Source organism: Nansenia antarctica, assembly GCF_963989245.1.
Source record: "Nansenia antarctica genome assembly, chromosome: 19".
Lineage (NCBI taxonomy): Eukaryota > Metazoa > Chordata > Actinopteri > Argentiniformes > Microstomatidae > Nansenia > Nansenia antarctica.
The window spans coordinates 10,830,834-10,847,463 of record NC_137692.1 but is presented as its reverse complement, the minus strand read 5'-3'; the positions used below and the strand labels follow the sequence as shown (position 1 = coordinate 10,847,463).

Genomic DNA, 16,630 nt, shown 5'->3' with positions numbered 1-16,630 from the left:
TTCATCACCCTTCTTCATTCTCATCCTCATCCTCTTAATTTCCTCTTTCCCTCTCTCTCTAACCTCTCCTCTCTCTCTTTGTCCATCCTCTCATTCCGTCTTAACCAGTCACTCCTTTCTTCATTTCTTCCCTGCCACCCTGAGTGACAGTTGTCCTATCAGGATTAATAGTGGCGTGTATACAACCACAACAAACGTGTCCAGGTGGAGGTGGCGAGCCTTGCAGTACAAGTGATAATGACCACATTTGTAGGCTACTATAGTATAGTAGTGTAGTATACTACATGACATCTTATTTCTACTCGATGCGTCTTTTGTTCATTCGCTCTGGAATCTGATCAGCACTCATGGAATGCCTCTTCGTCCAATCAAATTACTTGGTCCCTTTATGATGTTGAACCCAGTGTGTGTGTGCCGCAGTGGAGGCTGGTGACTTCCAGAATTGAGGAGGCCAAATTTTTTTCCGCTTGCTCGCTTCACTCGCGATGGAATGTTCCCTGTTCTTCTTATCTGTCTTTGTTAAAAATTATTAATTTGTGTTTGGCGGTACTGAAGGGATTGGGACACTTTCAGGATGGTGGATGAAGCAGCTTTTATTGCCTGCACAATGGGTCATCAAATAAACAAAACAATTGGCATGAATCTCTGGTCCGCCTGCAGCAGCTATTATTCCTTCTGCTCAGGCTCACAACATTCACCACAACATACTACATACAATCAATGACATGTCAAAAGCACTCAAACACTATGTCAATCAGACACACAACATACAATTCAGAACAATACTTCATCCATTTCTAATATTTATCCTGCAGAACAGCACTCATACGAGTGTGGCGGAAAAAGGTACTACACGGAGGCCAGGCCTCCTGTTCCCACCCATTTTCAGTGATTTGGCCAATCACATATTGCCATGAAAAAAATTGCATTACATTGACTTCTATGAGAAACCACTTTCCGACAGGAGGCCTGGCCTCCGTGTAGTACCTTTTTCCGCCACACGCGTGTATGAGTGCTGTTCTGCAGGATACATATTAGAAATGGATGAAGTATTGTTCTGAATTGTATGTTGTGTGTCTGATAAAAAATATAATTATTGCTTTTTTAAATCTCTCTCTCTTCTCTCAAATTATTGGGGAGGCCAGGCCTCCTCCACCTCTATGGAGGAGCCTCCACTGGTGTGCCGGCACTCTCAAAGCGAATTTACGAACGCAGCCGATGTCAGATTTCAATGCATTCCAGTGGCAGAAGGTATGTTTTCCGACATATCATACATGTTTATCACACTAATGTATCAGCAAGCTAAACCAGAGCACCCTCCAGATCCAGATACCAGTCCTCCCCCCTCTCCGTCAGTCCTCCCCCCTCTCCTTCAGTCCTCCCCCCTCTCCTTCAGTCCTCCCCCATCTCCTTCAGTCCTCCCCCCTCTCCTTCAGTCCTCCCCCCTCTCCTTCAAACCAGGGGAGCCACCCCTCCTAAATTTCGTTGTTTGGTACCTGTACTGTAGCAATGACAATAAAGTCCATTCATTCATTCATTCATTCATTCATTCAGTCCCCCCCCCTCTCCTTCAGTCCTCCCCCCTCTCCTTCAGTCCTCCCCCCTCTCCTTCAGTCCTCTCCCCTCTCCTTCAGTCCTCCCCCCTCTCCTTCAGTCCTGCCCCCTCTCCTTCAGTCCTCCCCCCTCTCCTTCAGTCCTCCCCCCTCTCCTTCAGGCCTCGCCCCCTCTCCTTCAGTCCTCCTCCCTCTCCTTCAGTCCTCCCCCCTCTCCTTCAGGCCTCCCCCCTCTCCTTCAGGCCTCCCCCCTCTCCTTCAGTCCTCCTCCCTCTCCTTCAGTCCTCCCCCCTCTCCTTCAGTCCTCCCCCTCTCCTTCAGTCCTCCCCCCTCTCCTTCAGTCCTGCCCCCTCTCCTTCAGTCCTCCCCCCTCTCCTTCAGTCCTCCCCCCTCTCCTTCAGTCCTCCCCCCTCTCCTTCAGTCCTTCCCTGCTCACATCCTCTCTCTCTCCGTGACTGGGGCAGCTGTGGCGCAGGAGGTAGAGCCGCTGTCTAAGGACCTCAAGGTAGATCGGTGGTTCGAACACCGGCTGGCCAACATGTCGAGGTGTTCTTGGGCAAGACACTGAACCCCAATGAGCGGGGCCGGCCATAGCTTGCCGCCATTTGGTGCGTGAATGTGTGTGTGTGAATGGGTGAATGAGAGGCCGTTGTAAAGCGCTTTGGAATAAGGCGCTATATTATTAGTCAGTCCATTTAGATAAAGGCGTGTGGCTTTAGTTTACCTTGATGATGAGGGTAAAGGAGTGGTAGAAGTCTCTGCTGACGGGTTTCAGGAGGCGGAGCTCTGCAGTTGTCTTGTTCAGAGAGAAATACTCTGGATATGTTGAGGGCTGACCTGAAACAGAGGACAAAATACCCCCACATAACAACTTGGATGGAGCGGTATTTGACTGCTTTAATGTCAAAATGAATTGGTATGGTTCCAATTGTGTGTGTGTGTGTGTGTGTGTGTGTGTGTGTGTGTGTGTGTGTGTGTGTGTGTGTGCACGTGCGTGCGTGTGTGCATGTGTGAGTGTGTGTGTGTGTGCATGCGTGTGTGTGTGTGTGTGTGTGCCCGTGCGTGCGTGTGTGCATGTGTGAGTGTGTGTGTGTGTGTGTGTGCGTGCGTGCGTGCGTGCGTGCGTGCGTGCGTGCGTGCGTGCGTGTGTGCGTGTGTGCATGTGTGAGTGTGTGTAGCAGGAACCTACCGACAAGGATGTAGAAAAGGATCTCAGGTCGATCAGAGGGGGGTTGGATGTTCCTGTCCATGTCCACGGCTCGGATCGGGGGGATGACTTCCAGCGGGTTCAATTTGCTCTAATTGGGGGAATGTGGAATCGGTCATCAAACGAGCCAATCAGGTATGTCCGCCATGCAATTGTAATCATTCTTATTGAAATGTAAACATACAGATACAATCCATTATAAATACAATCTGCAATCTAATGTCAAATATATCCTAGTAGCATGGTTAGTATCAGTCACCATCTACAATACACTGCTTAAAGTACAGTGCACTGCACTGTATAATTACTAGTCTAATTATCTAATAGACTAACTCTATTAGCTCTATTCCATCTCAGCATGCACATTCATATGCCTAATAGTACTATATGTCAGAGCTAATCTGTTTGTTGTTCTGTAGGCTATATAACTGTATCATCTCTGAACCCTAGCGGCTAGAGTAATAAACCTCATCAGCACTACAGTAATTAGCTAGCACTGCACTTTCCTACCCTACTCACATATGGCTCATACAGTACAGTAAGTGGGATGTACTTATCGTTTGAGTTGCATTTCTTTAGCGCCTACCCACATACATTAATAACACAACTGGCCTAAATGTTTTGTGTTTAGCGGTTACATTGTATTTCCCTGGTGTGCCCACATATGGCTATTACAAGTACTGTATAGCTTCTTGTTCTTAGTGGTTTGTGCGATACTTCCCTAGCATACACAGGTGACAATTCCCTCGCAGAATCCTTTCTTCAGGGGGTATTTATATCCCTGCGCTCCAGTGTAATCCTTCTACCCCCCCCACACATCCCTCCCCTTTCTCCCTTCCCCATATACTTTGACTATGTCTGGAGGTACACTAACAAACCCCTCTGGTTTTGTACAATTAGTTCTAATAAGTTATTAGTATAATACTCTAATAGAATACTCTATAATACTCCAGTAGCCATTATGAATGAATGAATGGTCTTTATTGTCATTGATATAGTACAGGTACCAAACAACGAAATTTGGGAGGGGGGGCTCCCCTGGTGCTAGGAAAGAAAAAAAAACTAAAAAGACAAGAAGGGAAGGAGCTGGTTTACATAAATAAAGGCTATGTACACTATCCACTATACTATACTGTACAGATAGACGACTAGGGTTGTCATATTGTACATAGTGTTATTGCACATTCATTTAAAGTGGGCTCCAGAACCTCAACCTACATAATATCTTCCAATTGTAAACATGAACAATATGACTATCTGGTCAAAACACATTTCTTTGGAGGGATACATATAGCCTAATCAGTGGTCAGCAATAATGAGGGGAAAAAAGCCAGAATTGTTCCCAAACTGATGACAATGCTCTGGTTTTGGGTACAAGTACTGCTCCCCTAGCCTGCATACGCAGCGGTCTGTCAAACTTTGATCATGAATTGTACATTGTTCAGGCTCCTCCTAACAGTGATCCAATGGTAATGGATCTCTTGGTGTCTATCTATTCCTACTGTTTTAATGTATCCGTTTTTTCGGTTTGCAACAGCCTCTAATCTTGTGTTGTCCTCTATGTGCTTATCTGTCCGAGGAGCTAATTGTTCACCAGACCAGAAAATGCCGTTAAATGACCGTGCATGAGACACATTGGCCAAGAGCACAGTGCCTCACAGTACCAGGATGTGAGGTGTTTTGTTCTTAGTGTGATATTAAACTGGAACAATGCTGGAAAGGAAAGGGATGGAGGGGGATATGGCTTTCACACCGGCTAAAGTTGTTGTGAGTCACCAGCAATTCAGGTATTTGTCATTGTCATTGTATTGACAATTCTATGTCATGAACACAGTAGTATTTCGTAAAAAAAATGTGTGTTGGTAACATTGGGCTATTGTTCCCATTACCTGACTGTGAAAAGTGTCTGTGAAAACGTTGAGGCAGAATGTCTCTGTTTGACGCATCATTTGAAAGCTTATGCCCTTTCATCATAAAAAAAGAAGAAAAAAAAAGACCTTGCCCTACTTGGGGACTTTTTCATCAGACCCTGTCACATAATATGTGCAGTGTGCACACATACTCACACTCACACACACACACACACACACACACACACACACACACACACACACACACACATAGACACAGACACAGACACAGACACAGACACCCACACCCACACACACACACACACACACACATACACATACACAGGCACAGACACAGACACAGACGCCCACCCCCACGCCCACGCCCACGCCCACACCCACGCCCACGCCCACACTCACACTCACACTCACACTCACACTCACACTCACACTCACACTCACACTCACACTCACACTCACACTCACACACACAGACACAGACACAGACACACACACCCACACAGACACAGACACAGACACAGACACTCACACAGACACAGACACAGACACAGACACACACACACACACACACACACACACACACAGACACAGGCACAGACACAGACACAGACGCCCACCCCCACGCCCACGCCCACACTCACACTCACACTCACACTCACACTCACACTCACACTCACACTCACACTCACACTCACACTCACACTCACACACACACAGACACAGACACAGACACAGACACAGACACAGACACACACACAGACACACACACACCCACACAGACACAGACACAGAGAGAGACAGGGTGAACTAATGGTGATGTGTGATGGTGGTTCTGGTTCTGTTTCTCACCGGCTCAGTGAACTCAGGGATGATGACCCGGTAGGTGAGGGGGTTGCAGTCGTGCGTGTTGTTGACCAGGATGCAGGGCAGGAACATGGGGCCCAGGTCGTCCCCGTCCAGCACGTCCACCGTCAGGGTGGTTGTTGCCGTCCGTCTGTTGGGGAAGTAGGGGGAGCGGTCCTGGGGGGTGTTGCATGTTGTTACTAGTGAGAATGAACACCTTGCAATATCATCCACATCAATGTATTCTCAAAGAGAAATAACATTTAAAATGGCAATACATACAGGACATACGGTAAACACGGGTACTGTATGTAAGACTGCTTGCAATTTGCATTTCAAAAGGCGGTTCTGCCTATCATCATGTCCCCGCCGGTACTGAATATTTCTCAGAACTGTTGGGCTCATGTACTGGAGTTGTCACAGACTAAATAGGCCAAATGTCCTAAAGATCTGTTCAGCGTGTGACGTTAGAATCATAAGGTTCTATCTCCATTTTTGTCAACGTTTTTTACATAATCTGATCCATTAGGTGTTTATTAATGCCTGTGTGGTGTTATTTTTAAAATGTTGACATGTTGTTGTTAGTAATTAATAACATACAAAGGTTCCATCTCACAAAACATAATGGAATGTAAAAACGTTGATGCTCAATATCTCTGAACTGCCCTAAACGGAGATAGAACCTTATAATTCTAAAACGGAGATAGAACCTTATCATTCTAAACTCACAAGCTGTTTTCATTCAAACATTTTTTATAACAAAAGTTGTGGCACACAAAATGGACACAACACGTTATGCCGTTACAGTGTAACTCCAAGAGGGACACCTAATAATCCATTAAAGAGCAAGGTCCAGGATTATGACAGGATTCAAGAATAAGGTGTCATTTCATTGGTTAACACTGAACATACATTATAAAGATGCATAATACATCATACATCTATGGGGAGAGATGTTTCATTTGATGTAAAACAATCTGTGAAGTCAGATAAGAAAGGACTAAACATTGGTTTTAACATCAATTTATTAATTTACTTCAATGTTGCTATGTTCCTCCTTTATACCCTCTCAGAAACATTCACACAGGAACAAATATTGGAAATCAAGTAGTACTATTGAGGCTAGTTTAAAAGCTTGAATTTGAATGAGTGCATTTTTACACAGAGTGTGAATGTGGAGTGTGAATGTGGACCTCACAGCTGCCCCCACAGAACATTGTGTGCCAAACAGCTGTTCCCACAAATACAACACTTTAAAACGTCTTAGCAGCACAGTATCACTACAACACAGATTGATACTCTGAACTAAGCTGCACTTCACATTGTCACTATAATTGAACCCTGTCACCAGCAGAGCAGAGTTCCAATCAATGCCACATCCTCCCTCTCTACTCTGTCCTCTGGTGATGGAAATGAACAACACTGGAAATGGAATTCACACACTGTTAGAGAAAATGACTTCTCTGGCTGTCCCTGAGAAGCGTTTGAAGAACACTGTCCACAGGGAGAGAGATCTCCATGACACTAAAACATCCTGGAGTCAATGTTCTCCTCTGTTTCTCTTTCTTTCTATCTGGTTATCGATTGTGGTTGTGTCATTGTCAATATCCCCTGGGCCTATGCCTTACACTGTATTATTATTTATTTTATAGTTTTTATTGTAGGTCCCTGGCTCTTAGGGTTAGGCTTGTCTTATTGTTTTATTGTTTTTAGTCCTTTTATCTTCTCTTTTAACTTGACCATATCTTGTATTGCATTGTGTTGTGTGCATTGTGCATCTTATTTATTTCCTGCATGTTATCTATTTTACAACTGTGAAGCACTTTGGTTCAGCACTGCTGTATGTAAACGTGCTATATAAATAAAGCTGACTTGACTTGACTTGATTGTATAGGACAGTGGCGTAGCGGACGGGCCCGCAAGCGACGCACCGCGGGGGGGCCCCAGCCACTAGGGGGCCCCCTAACATTTTTTTTTTAATTTTTTTTTTTTAAATAATTTAAAAAAATATGAAACAAAGAAAATAAGTGGCCCTTCATTGTGTCAAGCTTAATTTTAATATATAGGCCTATATTAAAAAAGATATACATAGTTAGCCGTATCCAATAGCAACATGACTTTGACGTCACACGTAGGCAGCGAGACACAAGGAAAATGAGCAAGCGAAAATACAATACAAAGTACAATAAGCATTCTTTAGGTGGTGGTAGATTCTCTATTCGGACATTCGGAGTGAAAGAAAAACAACATACAGATGATAATTCACACAATATAATACCACGAAAGCGTACAGCACTAAACAATAACATTTATTTGGGCAGCATCATACTCAAACTCAGGCAGAAGGGCAGGGTCCGGCCAGGTTCACAGTCACAGGCTGTCAGTGCATCATAATTCAGCATGGTTAGGCTATATATAGCTGCTTCTTTTTCTATTCTACTATTCTATTCTACTTCTACTGTCTGCGTCTCCCTGGGTATTCCTAGACCAGATGGCAAAAAGTAAAGAAATGCCACAATATACCAGGACTTAAGAAACGAGATGTCCAACAAAGGATTTGACTAACCCTGGCCAATTTTACGCAACAAGTAGACTCTGATGCAGCGGATACAGGGTTGCCAGATGGGCTGGTTTTTGGTGGATTTAGCAGTTTTTAGATTGGTTAGGTTGGAAATTCTCAATCCCATCTGGCAACCCTTAGCGGAGAGTCTACAGCTTATATGTTTACAGATATCGCGCTGCTGTGCACACCACACTTTGTTAAAAGAAATAAAGCTTGTACTTTTCTACTTATAATACATTCTACTGATGTAGTCTACCATTTGGTATTAGTTATTGCTCTCACTTGTTTGTACCTTTTGCTAAGTCAAGCATTTATAATGTAGAGTGCATATTGCGAAATTTCGCAACGTCAATAACGCATCGGCCTCTAAAAAACGCACTTTTTATTTTTTTTACCTCCGTTGCGAAAGGGCCCCCGCCGCCACCTTGCGGGGGGGCCTCGGGATTTTGCGGTACGCCACTGCTACTTATAATACATTCTACTGATGTAGTGTAGTCTACCATTTGGTTTTAGTTATAGGCTATTGCTCTCACTTGTTTGTACCTTTTGCTAAGTCAAGCATTTATAATGTAGAGTACATATTGCGAAATTTCGCAACGTCAATAACGCATCGGCCTCTAAAAAACACACTTTTTATTTTTTTTACCTCCGTTGCGAAAGGGCCCCCGCCGCCACCTTGCGGGGGGGCCTCGGGATTTTGCGGTACGCCACTGGTATAGGATTATGTTTATCGGGAGGAGGGGGCACTATCACATTCAAACCAAAACACTTAACTTAAGTCAAACTCACTGTTACATTACAGTGTCTGATTCTGATTCTTAATCCATGTAAAACCTCGGTCCTAGCCTGATGACCATGAGTAATACTCGACACAGCACAGACCTCCAAAAAAGCTTGAATAAAAATGCACTCATTCAAATTCAAGCTTTTAAACTAGCCTCAATAGTACTACTTGATTTCCAATGTGTTCCTGTGGTTGCATGGTGGAGGACAGAGGGTTCGTGACATTCCTCTTCTAAAATGCCAAAGAAAATGATGAGCTGATAAGTTGTTAGCCTATGAATGGTAATCTGACAAAGTTCTCTGCTCAGGTTAGTGTGTTTGTAAATTGTGTGTTTGTTTGTTTTTTGACCAAATCGATTTTTGTTTTTTATTTTGGAAAATGAAAAATAAAAATACATGTGAAAATAACCCCAAACATGACCAATTCGGGTATGACAACAGTTATATTTAGTTCTCTTTTAAAGTTCTCTTTCCTTCTAATTAAAATATTTCATATATCAGTAACAACAAATAGTCCAAAAATGTAGTTTTGTGTGTTAGATTCAAAAGGCACAACTGGTAAAAAAAAAAAAAAAACTGGATGCACCCAGCAAAGCAATGTTCACTAGTAAGCCCATATACAAAACATTTGCTCCTAAAATAAACCAACGGGTGCAAAACATACACATTATCTATTTACTCTCTTAAGGGCTCTGCACACAGCGTGCGATTTCTGTTGCGCGTCAACATTCCATTTTGAAGTTTGAATGGAAGTCTATGAGAACATCGCATTTCAACACACACGGCCCCGATTTTAATCGCACGGCGAAAATTCGATTCCATTCATTTTGAATGGGAAAAAGCACAAATTTGACAGTGCGACAAAACTCGCACGCCGTGTGCTTTGTCCCATTCAAAATGAATGGAATCGAATTTTCGCCGTGCGATTAAAATCGGGGCCGTGTGTGTTGAAATGCGATGTTCTCATAGACTTCCATTCAAACTTCAAAATGGAATGTTGACGCGCAACAGAAATCGCACGCTGTGTGCAGAGCCCTTTAGGCAAGGCGAACAAATAAGTAGTTGAATGGCACCATCCCATTCTATAAAGTTCAACATTTAACCCAAACCATGACATCCATCAAGTAAGGGTGTTCCAAAAAGCAAATTATTGGCCACCAGTATATTGACCAGAATTCTGCATGAAATCATAGAAAATAATGACTTGCCACCACCACACCCACGTAGAGAGCGAATGTCAGGCTTACATTAGCTTGAACAATGACCAGGTAGCGGGTTCTCTCCTCATAGTTCAGTCTTTCAGACAGAATGATGGTCCCTGACAGAGTGTTCCCTATGCCCACTGTCCCATTAGACACCTAGGAGAGAGAGAGAGAGAGAGAGAGACAGAGAGAGAGGGAGAGAGAGTGGGAGAGAGAGAGAGAGAGGGAGAGAGAGAGAGAGAGAGAGAGAGAGAGAGAGAGGGAGAGAGAGTGGGAGAGAGAGAGAGAGGGAGGGAGAGAGAGAGTGGGAGAGAGAGAGAGAGTGGGAGAGAGAGAGAGTGGGAGAGAGAGAGAGAGAGGGGGGGAGAGAGAGAGAGTGGGAGAGAGAGTGAGAGAGGGGGGGGAGAGAGGGGGAGAGAGAGTGGGAGAGAGAGTGGGAGAGAGAGAGAGAGAGAGAGTGGGAGAGAGAGAGAGAGAGAGAGAGAGGATGGACACAGAGAAAGGATGGGTCAGAGAGAATGATGTGCAGTAGTTACCATAGAGAAAAGCACATTCCTAACTTAGCCACTGTACAGTACCAGTGCCATTCAGTCAGTAAAGCAGTTGGTCTACATACCGGGTCGTTGGGGTTGTACTGGATTCCATATTCTAACTGTCCGTTGGGTCCGTCATCGATGTCTGTGGCCCCGTTGCTCCCTGAGAAGCCCGTGAATATGATGGTCCCGATGGGGGTGAGCTGGAGGCAGAGATCACAGAGAGACAACATTGTTACTTTCAACTTGACCTTTAGATGACTTCCAGCAATATTATATGTCTATATTCACATTTGTATTGTACATGGGTCGTAAAGCTCAATGCAACAAACTGAATTGAATACTGGAAAAAACATGAACTGAACTGCTGTTGCCATCCCTCACCCCACCCCAACCAAACCTCATAACCTCATTTGGCTTCGATTTGTTTGAAGATTAAATGGCGGTGGCAGCAGGCCAGGGATGTGGTTATCTCTCTCTCTCTTTCTCTCTTTATCTCACTCTCTCTCTCTCTTTATCTCTCTCTCTTTATCTCTCTCTCTCTTTCTCTCTCACCCTCTCTCTCCTTCTCCCTCTCTCTCTCTCTCTCTCTCTCTCTCTCTCTCTCTCTTTATCTCTCTCTCTTTATCTCTCTCTCTCGCTCTCTCTTTCTCTCACCCTCTCTCTCTCCCTCTCTCTCTCTCTCTCTCTCTCTCTCTCTCTCTCTTTATCTCTCTCTCTCTCACCCTCTCTCTCTCTCTTTCTCTTTCTCTTTCTCTCTTTATCGCTCTCTCTCTCTCTCTCTCTTCATCTCCCTCCAACCCTCCCATTGGTCCCTTCCTACCTCCCTCCACGAAACCCCTATTCCTGCCCAGAGCCCCTAGAGGTCTGTATGTCTGCCAGGTCCAGAAGAAGGGAGAGGGAGTTTAGCTAGGGGGAGAAGACTTCTGCGGTCCGGCTGTTAAACTACCTGTAGGTGCTCGGCTAGGCTAGCGAGGCACTGTAGGCTATAGCTCGTATTTATGGTATTCATTGATTGTTGAATGGTATTGTATTCATTCAAGGTACTCGAGATACCCAAGCTTCTTAGCTCCTGGTGCACCTGTTGTTGTTGTTGTTGTTGTTGTTGTTGTTGATTGTATGTGGTGAGACGTTTGTATGTGTTTCTGAGAACACGCTGCTCTAAACTCATTGCCCCTAGTAAAGTTGTTTGAATTGGAATTGGAATCTGAACAAAGGAGACAAAGGTCATGGTCGCCAGGAGAACGTGTCATCTAACTCTGCTGCCATCGCTACAGGCACACTGTCGCTAGCTGCTTCTGTTATGCTAGGTGAACAAATGTCACATTAAAGAAAATACTACACCATGGCATTTTCATGCCATTTCATTTTCAAAACAATGTTGCTACACATGTGCTTGTACTATGGATGAAGTAAACCTACAGAACATGTCATATCTGTTATCCTGTATATGTAGTATAAGCAGTTCTGTATGTGGTATGTTACTTCATGGCCTTTAGGATTTGTGTAGAAAGGTCTTATGCAAGTAATTGCAAGGCCCTTTCAGTAGACACACGGTATAATGAAGTTGTATATTTATGGATTTCTGAGAAAGGGACATAATTAATTCAAAATATGTTGGACATGCAATCCATATTGTGCAGGCACTTAAAGTTGTATTAGAAATGTTCTTTAGTATGGGGTTAGGTTACTATCAGCTTAGGCTAGAGGTGTGTGAGCCTAAGTAAGTAAGTAAGTAACGTTTATTTATATAGCACAAAATGTACAACGACAAGAGCCGCCCAAAGTGCTTAACAGATTAAATATAAAGAGAAAAACAAGATAAAATAGATAAAATACAGATGAAAGAAAACGGATAAAAATAGAAAAACACAATAAAGGCAAGGTGCAGTACAAATAAAAGTACCTAAGAGGACCCCTCTCAAAGGGACTGCAATTCTGAAATGACTTGCAGAAGAAAATGACCTTTCTACATACAGTACATCCTAAAGGGCATGAAGAGAACACATCAGCCTTTTCTCAATCGCTAGAAGACACGACTACTGGCGTCCTCTCCTCCGTCCCCCACTTGCTTCGTCCTCAAAAAGCATTGGAGGAGAATATGGAAGGGGAGGAAAAGGGTTCTCTGTACGACTCGAGAGGACAGAGGACAGGACACAAGGAGCTGTGTTACTAACTATAGTATATAGCGTAACAGCGTATACTGCAACTATACCTAAAGTCCTTACTATGGATGAAGTCAATAGATATGAGCACAGATACACATTGTATGCTACTACTGATTGTATTAGTTACACGCATCATGGGTAATATCCGGTGGCACACACAGCGCATGATGACATCTAGGATATCACACAACGCCAGAAACCCTGTGATTCACTTCCGACACGCGAGCTAGTGTGTGTGCAGCCATGCGCCACAGCAATTTCATGCACTGGGGGCAGAGCATATATGTTGACGATTGGAAGTTCTGCTATTGTTTTCCTATCCTATCAAGATGTTGGAGCTTAACATGTGTAAAATAGCTACAGTCATGTTTCACTCTGCCTCTGTGCAGAGGTTGTGACAACCAAAGGAGAGAAAGAAAAAAAAATTGCGGGAGGAGGGGGGCACCTAGGGCCCAATCATCTTGTTGTTGCAGATTAGATGTCTAGTCCACAGTGAATTTATGAATACATTATGTTTAGAATCTTAAAGGGGCAATCTGGCATTCATTTCTTTTTTTTTACCTTTCAAGCTCAATCACAAGCTGCGGATCGAGGAGCACTGCGGATCGAGGAGCACCTCAGACCTCTGTCGTAAGTGGCAAGGCATCCAGTCCATCACTGACTACAAACCCCAAAACACAGACCCACCAGCACAGCGTTCCCAGCCGACGAGCTAAACCACTTCTACGCTCTACACGACCGGGACAACAAAGAAACAGCCAACAAAACCGAGCCCCCCCCCCCCCCAAGATGACCAGCCACTCATGCTCTACGAGGAGGACGTCTTTCACCAGCTGAGCAACATGAATGTACGGAAAGCTGCGGGCCCTGACGGCATTCCTGGCTGGGTGCTCAGGACAGGAGCTGAACCGCTGACCCCGGTCTACACTGACATCTACGTACACCCTGTCACTGGTCCAGGGAGTCGTCCCCAAGTGCGTCAAGGCAACAACCATCATGCCTGTGCCAAAGAACTGCTGCAATGAACCTGAAGGACTTCCGCCCTGTTGCACTCACGTCCGGCCCCATGAAGGTCTTTGAGAAGGCGCTCCTGGTCTGCGTAAAAGCCCAACTTCCCCCCCGGACTAGACCCCCAGCAGTACGCCTACCGCAAGAAGAGGTCTACGGAGGAAGCCATCTCCACTGCGCTTCACTCCACCCTGACCCACCTCGACACGAGCAACACCTACGCCGGGATGCTGTTCATTGACTTCAGGTCAGTATTCAACACCGTCATCCCCTCCAAGCTGGTCACCAGACAGACAAACTCAGAGACCTTGGTTTCAGCACCTCCCTCTGCAACTGGATCCCAGACTTCCTCGCCAACAGACCCCAGCTTGTCAAGTTGGACAACCGCTCCTCCTCCACCCTGACCCTGAACACCGGTGTGCCTCGAGGCTGTGTGCTGAGCCCCCTCCTCTACTCCCTCTTCACCCACATGCGCTGGTGCGCTGACAACAACCTGGCCCTCGACACCAGCAAAACCAAAGAGATCATTGTGGACTTCAGAAAAACTGGACGCTGTCAACACTCCCCCATCTACTGTACATCAACGGAATGGAGGTGGAGCGTGTTCCCAGCTTCAAGTTTCTGGCTGTCCACATCTCTTGTACCCTTGATACCTCTTCCTTGGTTAAAAAGGCACAGCAGCGCCTATACTCCCTGAGGAGACTGAAGAAAGCCCAGCTGTCTCCCAGGATCCTGACCAACTTCTACCGCTGCACCATTGAGAGCGTCCTCACCAACTGCATCACAGTGTGGTACGGTGACTGCACTGTGTCCGACCGGAAGGCCCTGCAACGGGTGGTGAAAACCGCCCAGCGCATCATTGACACCAAACTCCCTTCCATCGAGTCCCTCCAGGCAACCCGGTGTCGACGGAGGGCAGCAAACATCATCAAGGACACCTCCCACCCCAACCACGGACTGTTTGACTCCCTACCTTCGAAGAGACTCAGGAGGTACAGGATCCTCAGGTCCCGCACCAGCTGAACTATTGCCCCCCCCCCCCCACACACACACACTTGACTATGACTCTCAGTATCCCCCCCCCCCCCCCCCACCTTGGGATACTATGGAAATGACAATGGAAAATGCCTATACTGTGATGACAATGACAATACGTGTTGGCTGCTCTGACAATCTAAGCTAAATTATACAACAGTTAGTTCTGACCAATTAATTTGATTGGACAAGAGGCATTCCATGAGTGCTGATATAGAATATAACAGCACTGGGACTTTTAACTATGTGTATCACTCCACCTCACAGGTGTCCTATTCAATTACCGTTAATTAGGCTAGGCTATTGTAACAAACTTGTTGGATATATTTACACAGATTCTCTGAGTAGGGTTTGCACTAGACTGAACCCCTGTCATTGCACTTGCCCGCCGTTGCACTATATTGTTATATTCCCATTGCACTGATTGGTCTGTTTTCACTGTTCTGTACTGTTTGGACAATGTTTGTGTTCAGGTTGCTTGGCAACAGTCCAGTTCTTGTTCAAGAGTAAGTTCAGTTGGAACTATTTGTGTTGGTGCAATGTCACACTTGAGGTTGTGCTGTTATACTGAATATCAGCACGGCTGTGATTATCTTCCTACTCGGCCTTGTACCTACCGAATCACAGCTGTGCTGATATACAGTATAACTGCACGACCTGGAGTGTGATATTGCTTAAATCACATATAAGCCAAAATATTGCAATGCAATGGATTCGGTGAGTAATGTAGAGTAGTGGGGAATACTCACCGAATCCATTGTATTGCAATATTTTGTCTTTACATTAATTTAAGTTTTACAGAATAAAAGTCAGAACAATTTGATTGGTTGCCGTCATGTTCCCGGTTTCACCAGCTGCTGTCACATGTGATTTTGTCATTTTCGTGAACTAAACAAAATTATTTAAACTATGTTGCATGTTGTCACATACCTATTCAGTTGATTGTAAGTGTAGTAATAGGGAATAGATTAGATTAGATTAGATTCACTTTATTGTCATTACATAGTACAAGAAAATGCAACGAAATGATTGTGCGTCTAACCAGAAGTGCAACAAATAGCAATTATATTGCAGTGATAAGTAGCAGTATTTAGAGGCTTTACCTGAGAATATTTTATTCAAAGTGGAGGAAAGTTTTGTTTTCTTTGTATTCGATCCAATATCGATGTAAGTTGTATGCGTGTGTGTCTGTGTTTCTGGTCTTTGTTATTGTATGTTTTTTTGGTGTTATAAAATAAGAAAATGACAATAAACATATTGTGAGAAAAAAAAAGTGTGTAGTAATAGAATCGAAATTATAGAAAATATAATAGTCCATATGTGTAGGCCTACAATAATTCCTACAATGATACATATCTATAGTTTTAATACAGTATCACGTTTGGACTGGAGAGCACTTTCTTGTCATTCTGTACAATATGCAGAAGAGGCATTGAGTACAATATAGATGACTCCCATATCATTAACCATGCCTCTCTCTCTCTCTCTCTCACCTCATTGACGGCTACATAGTAGCGTGGCTGCCGAAATTGCGGTGTGTTGTCGTTGCGGTCCCTCACCACGATCCGAACCTCGTGCAGAATCACCGTCCCCACGAGCTCGTTGATGCACTGGATCTGCACCACTATGGTAGAGATGTAGGAGGGCGGCTGGGAGGGAGGGAGGGAGAAAAGGAGGTAGAAAGAGAGAGATAGAGAAAGAGAGGGAGAGTGTGTGAGAGAGAGAGAGAGAGATAATTATTTTTTCTCTGGTTGTAATATACTGTACATATTAGCCTATGTCAATAGCCTTGCAGAGTATGCACCTACTGTATGCACCTCTCCTGTATCTCTTCTACTCAACAGTGTCTTACCATCTCTTGCTA

General features: G+C 44.6%; 1 protein-coding gene across 1 annotated transcript in view; it reads right to left on the bottom strand.

The window, feature by feature from the left end:
• LOC308174167 (protocadherin-15-like) overlaps nt 1-16,630 on the bottom strand; it is a gene marked incomplete at both ends in the record, with an annotated part of 188,179 nt that overhangs the window by 119,778 nt on the left and 51,771 nt on the right. The window contains 6 exons of the mRNA XM_080549237.1: nt 2,278-2,390; nt 2,743-2,851; nt 5,481-5,651; nt 10,068-10,178; nt 10,639-10,758; nt 16,260-16,415. Of these exons, the coding sequence (XP_080405363.1) occupies nt 2,278-2,390; nt 2,743-2,851; nt 5,481-5,651; nt 10,068-10,178; nt 10,639-10,758; nt 16,260-16,415 (780 nt within the window). The remainder of the gene's footprint in view (nt 1-2,277; nt 2,391-2,742; nt 2,852-5,480; nt 5,652-10,067; nt 10,179-10,638; nt 10,759-16,259; nt 16,416-16,630) is intronic.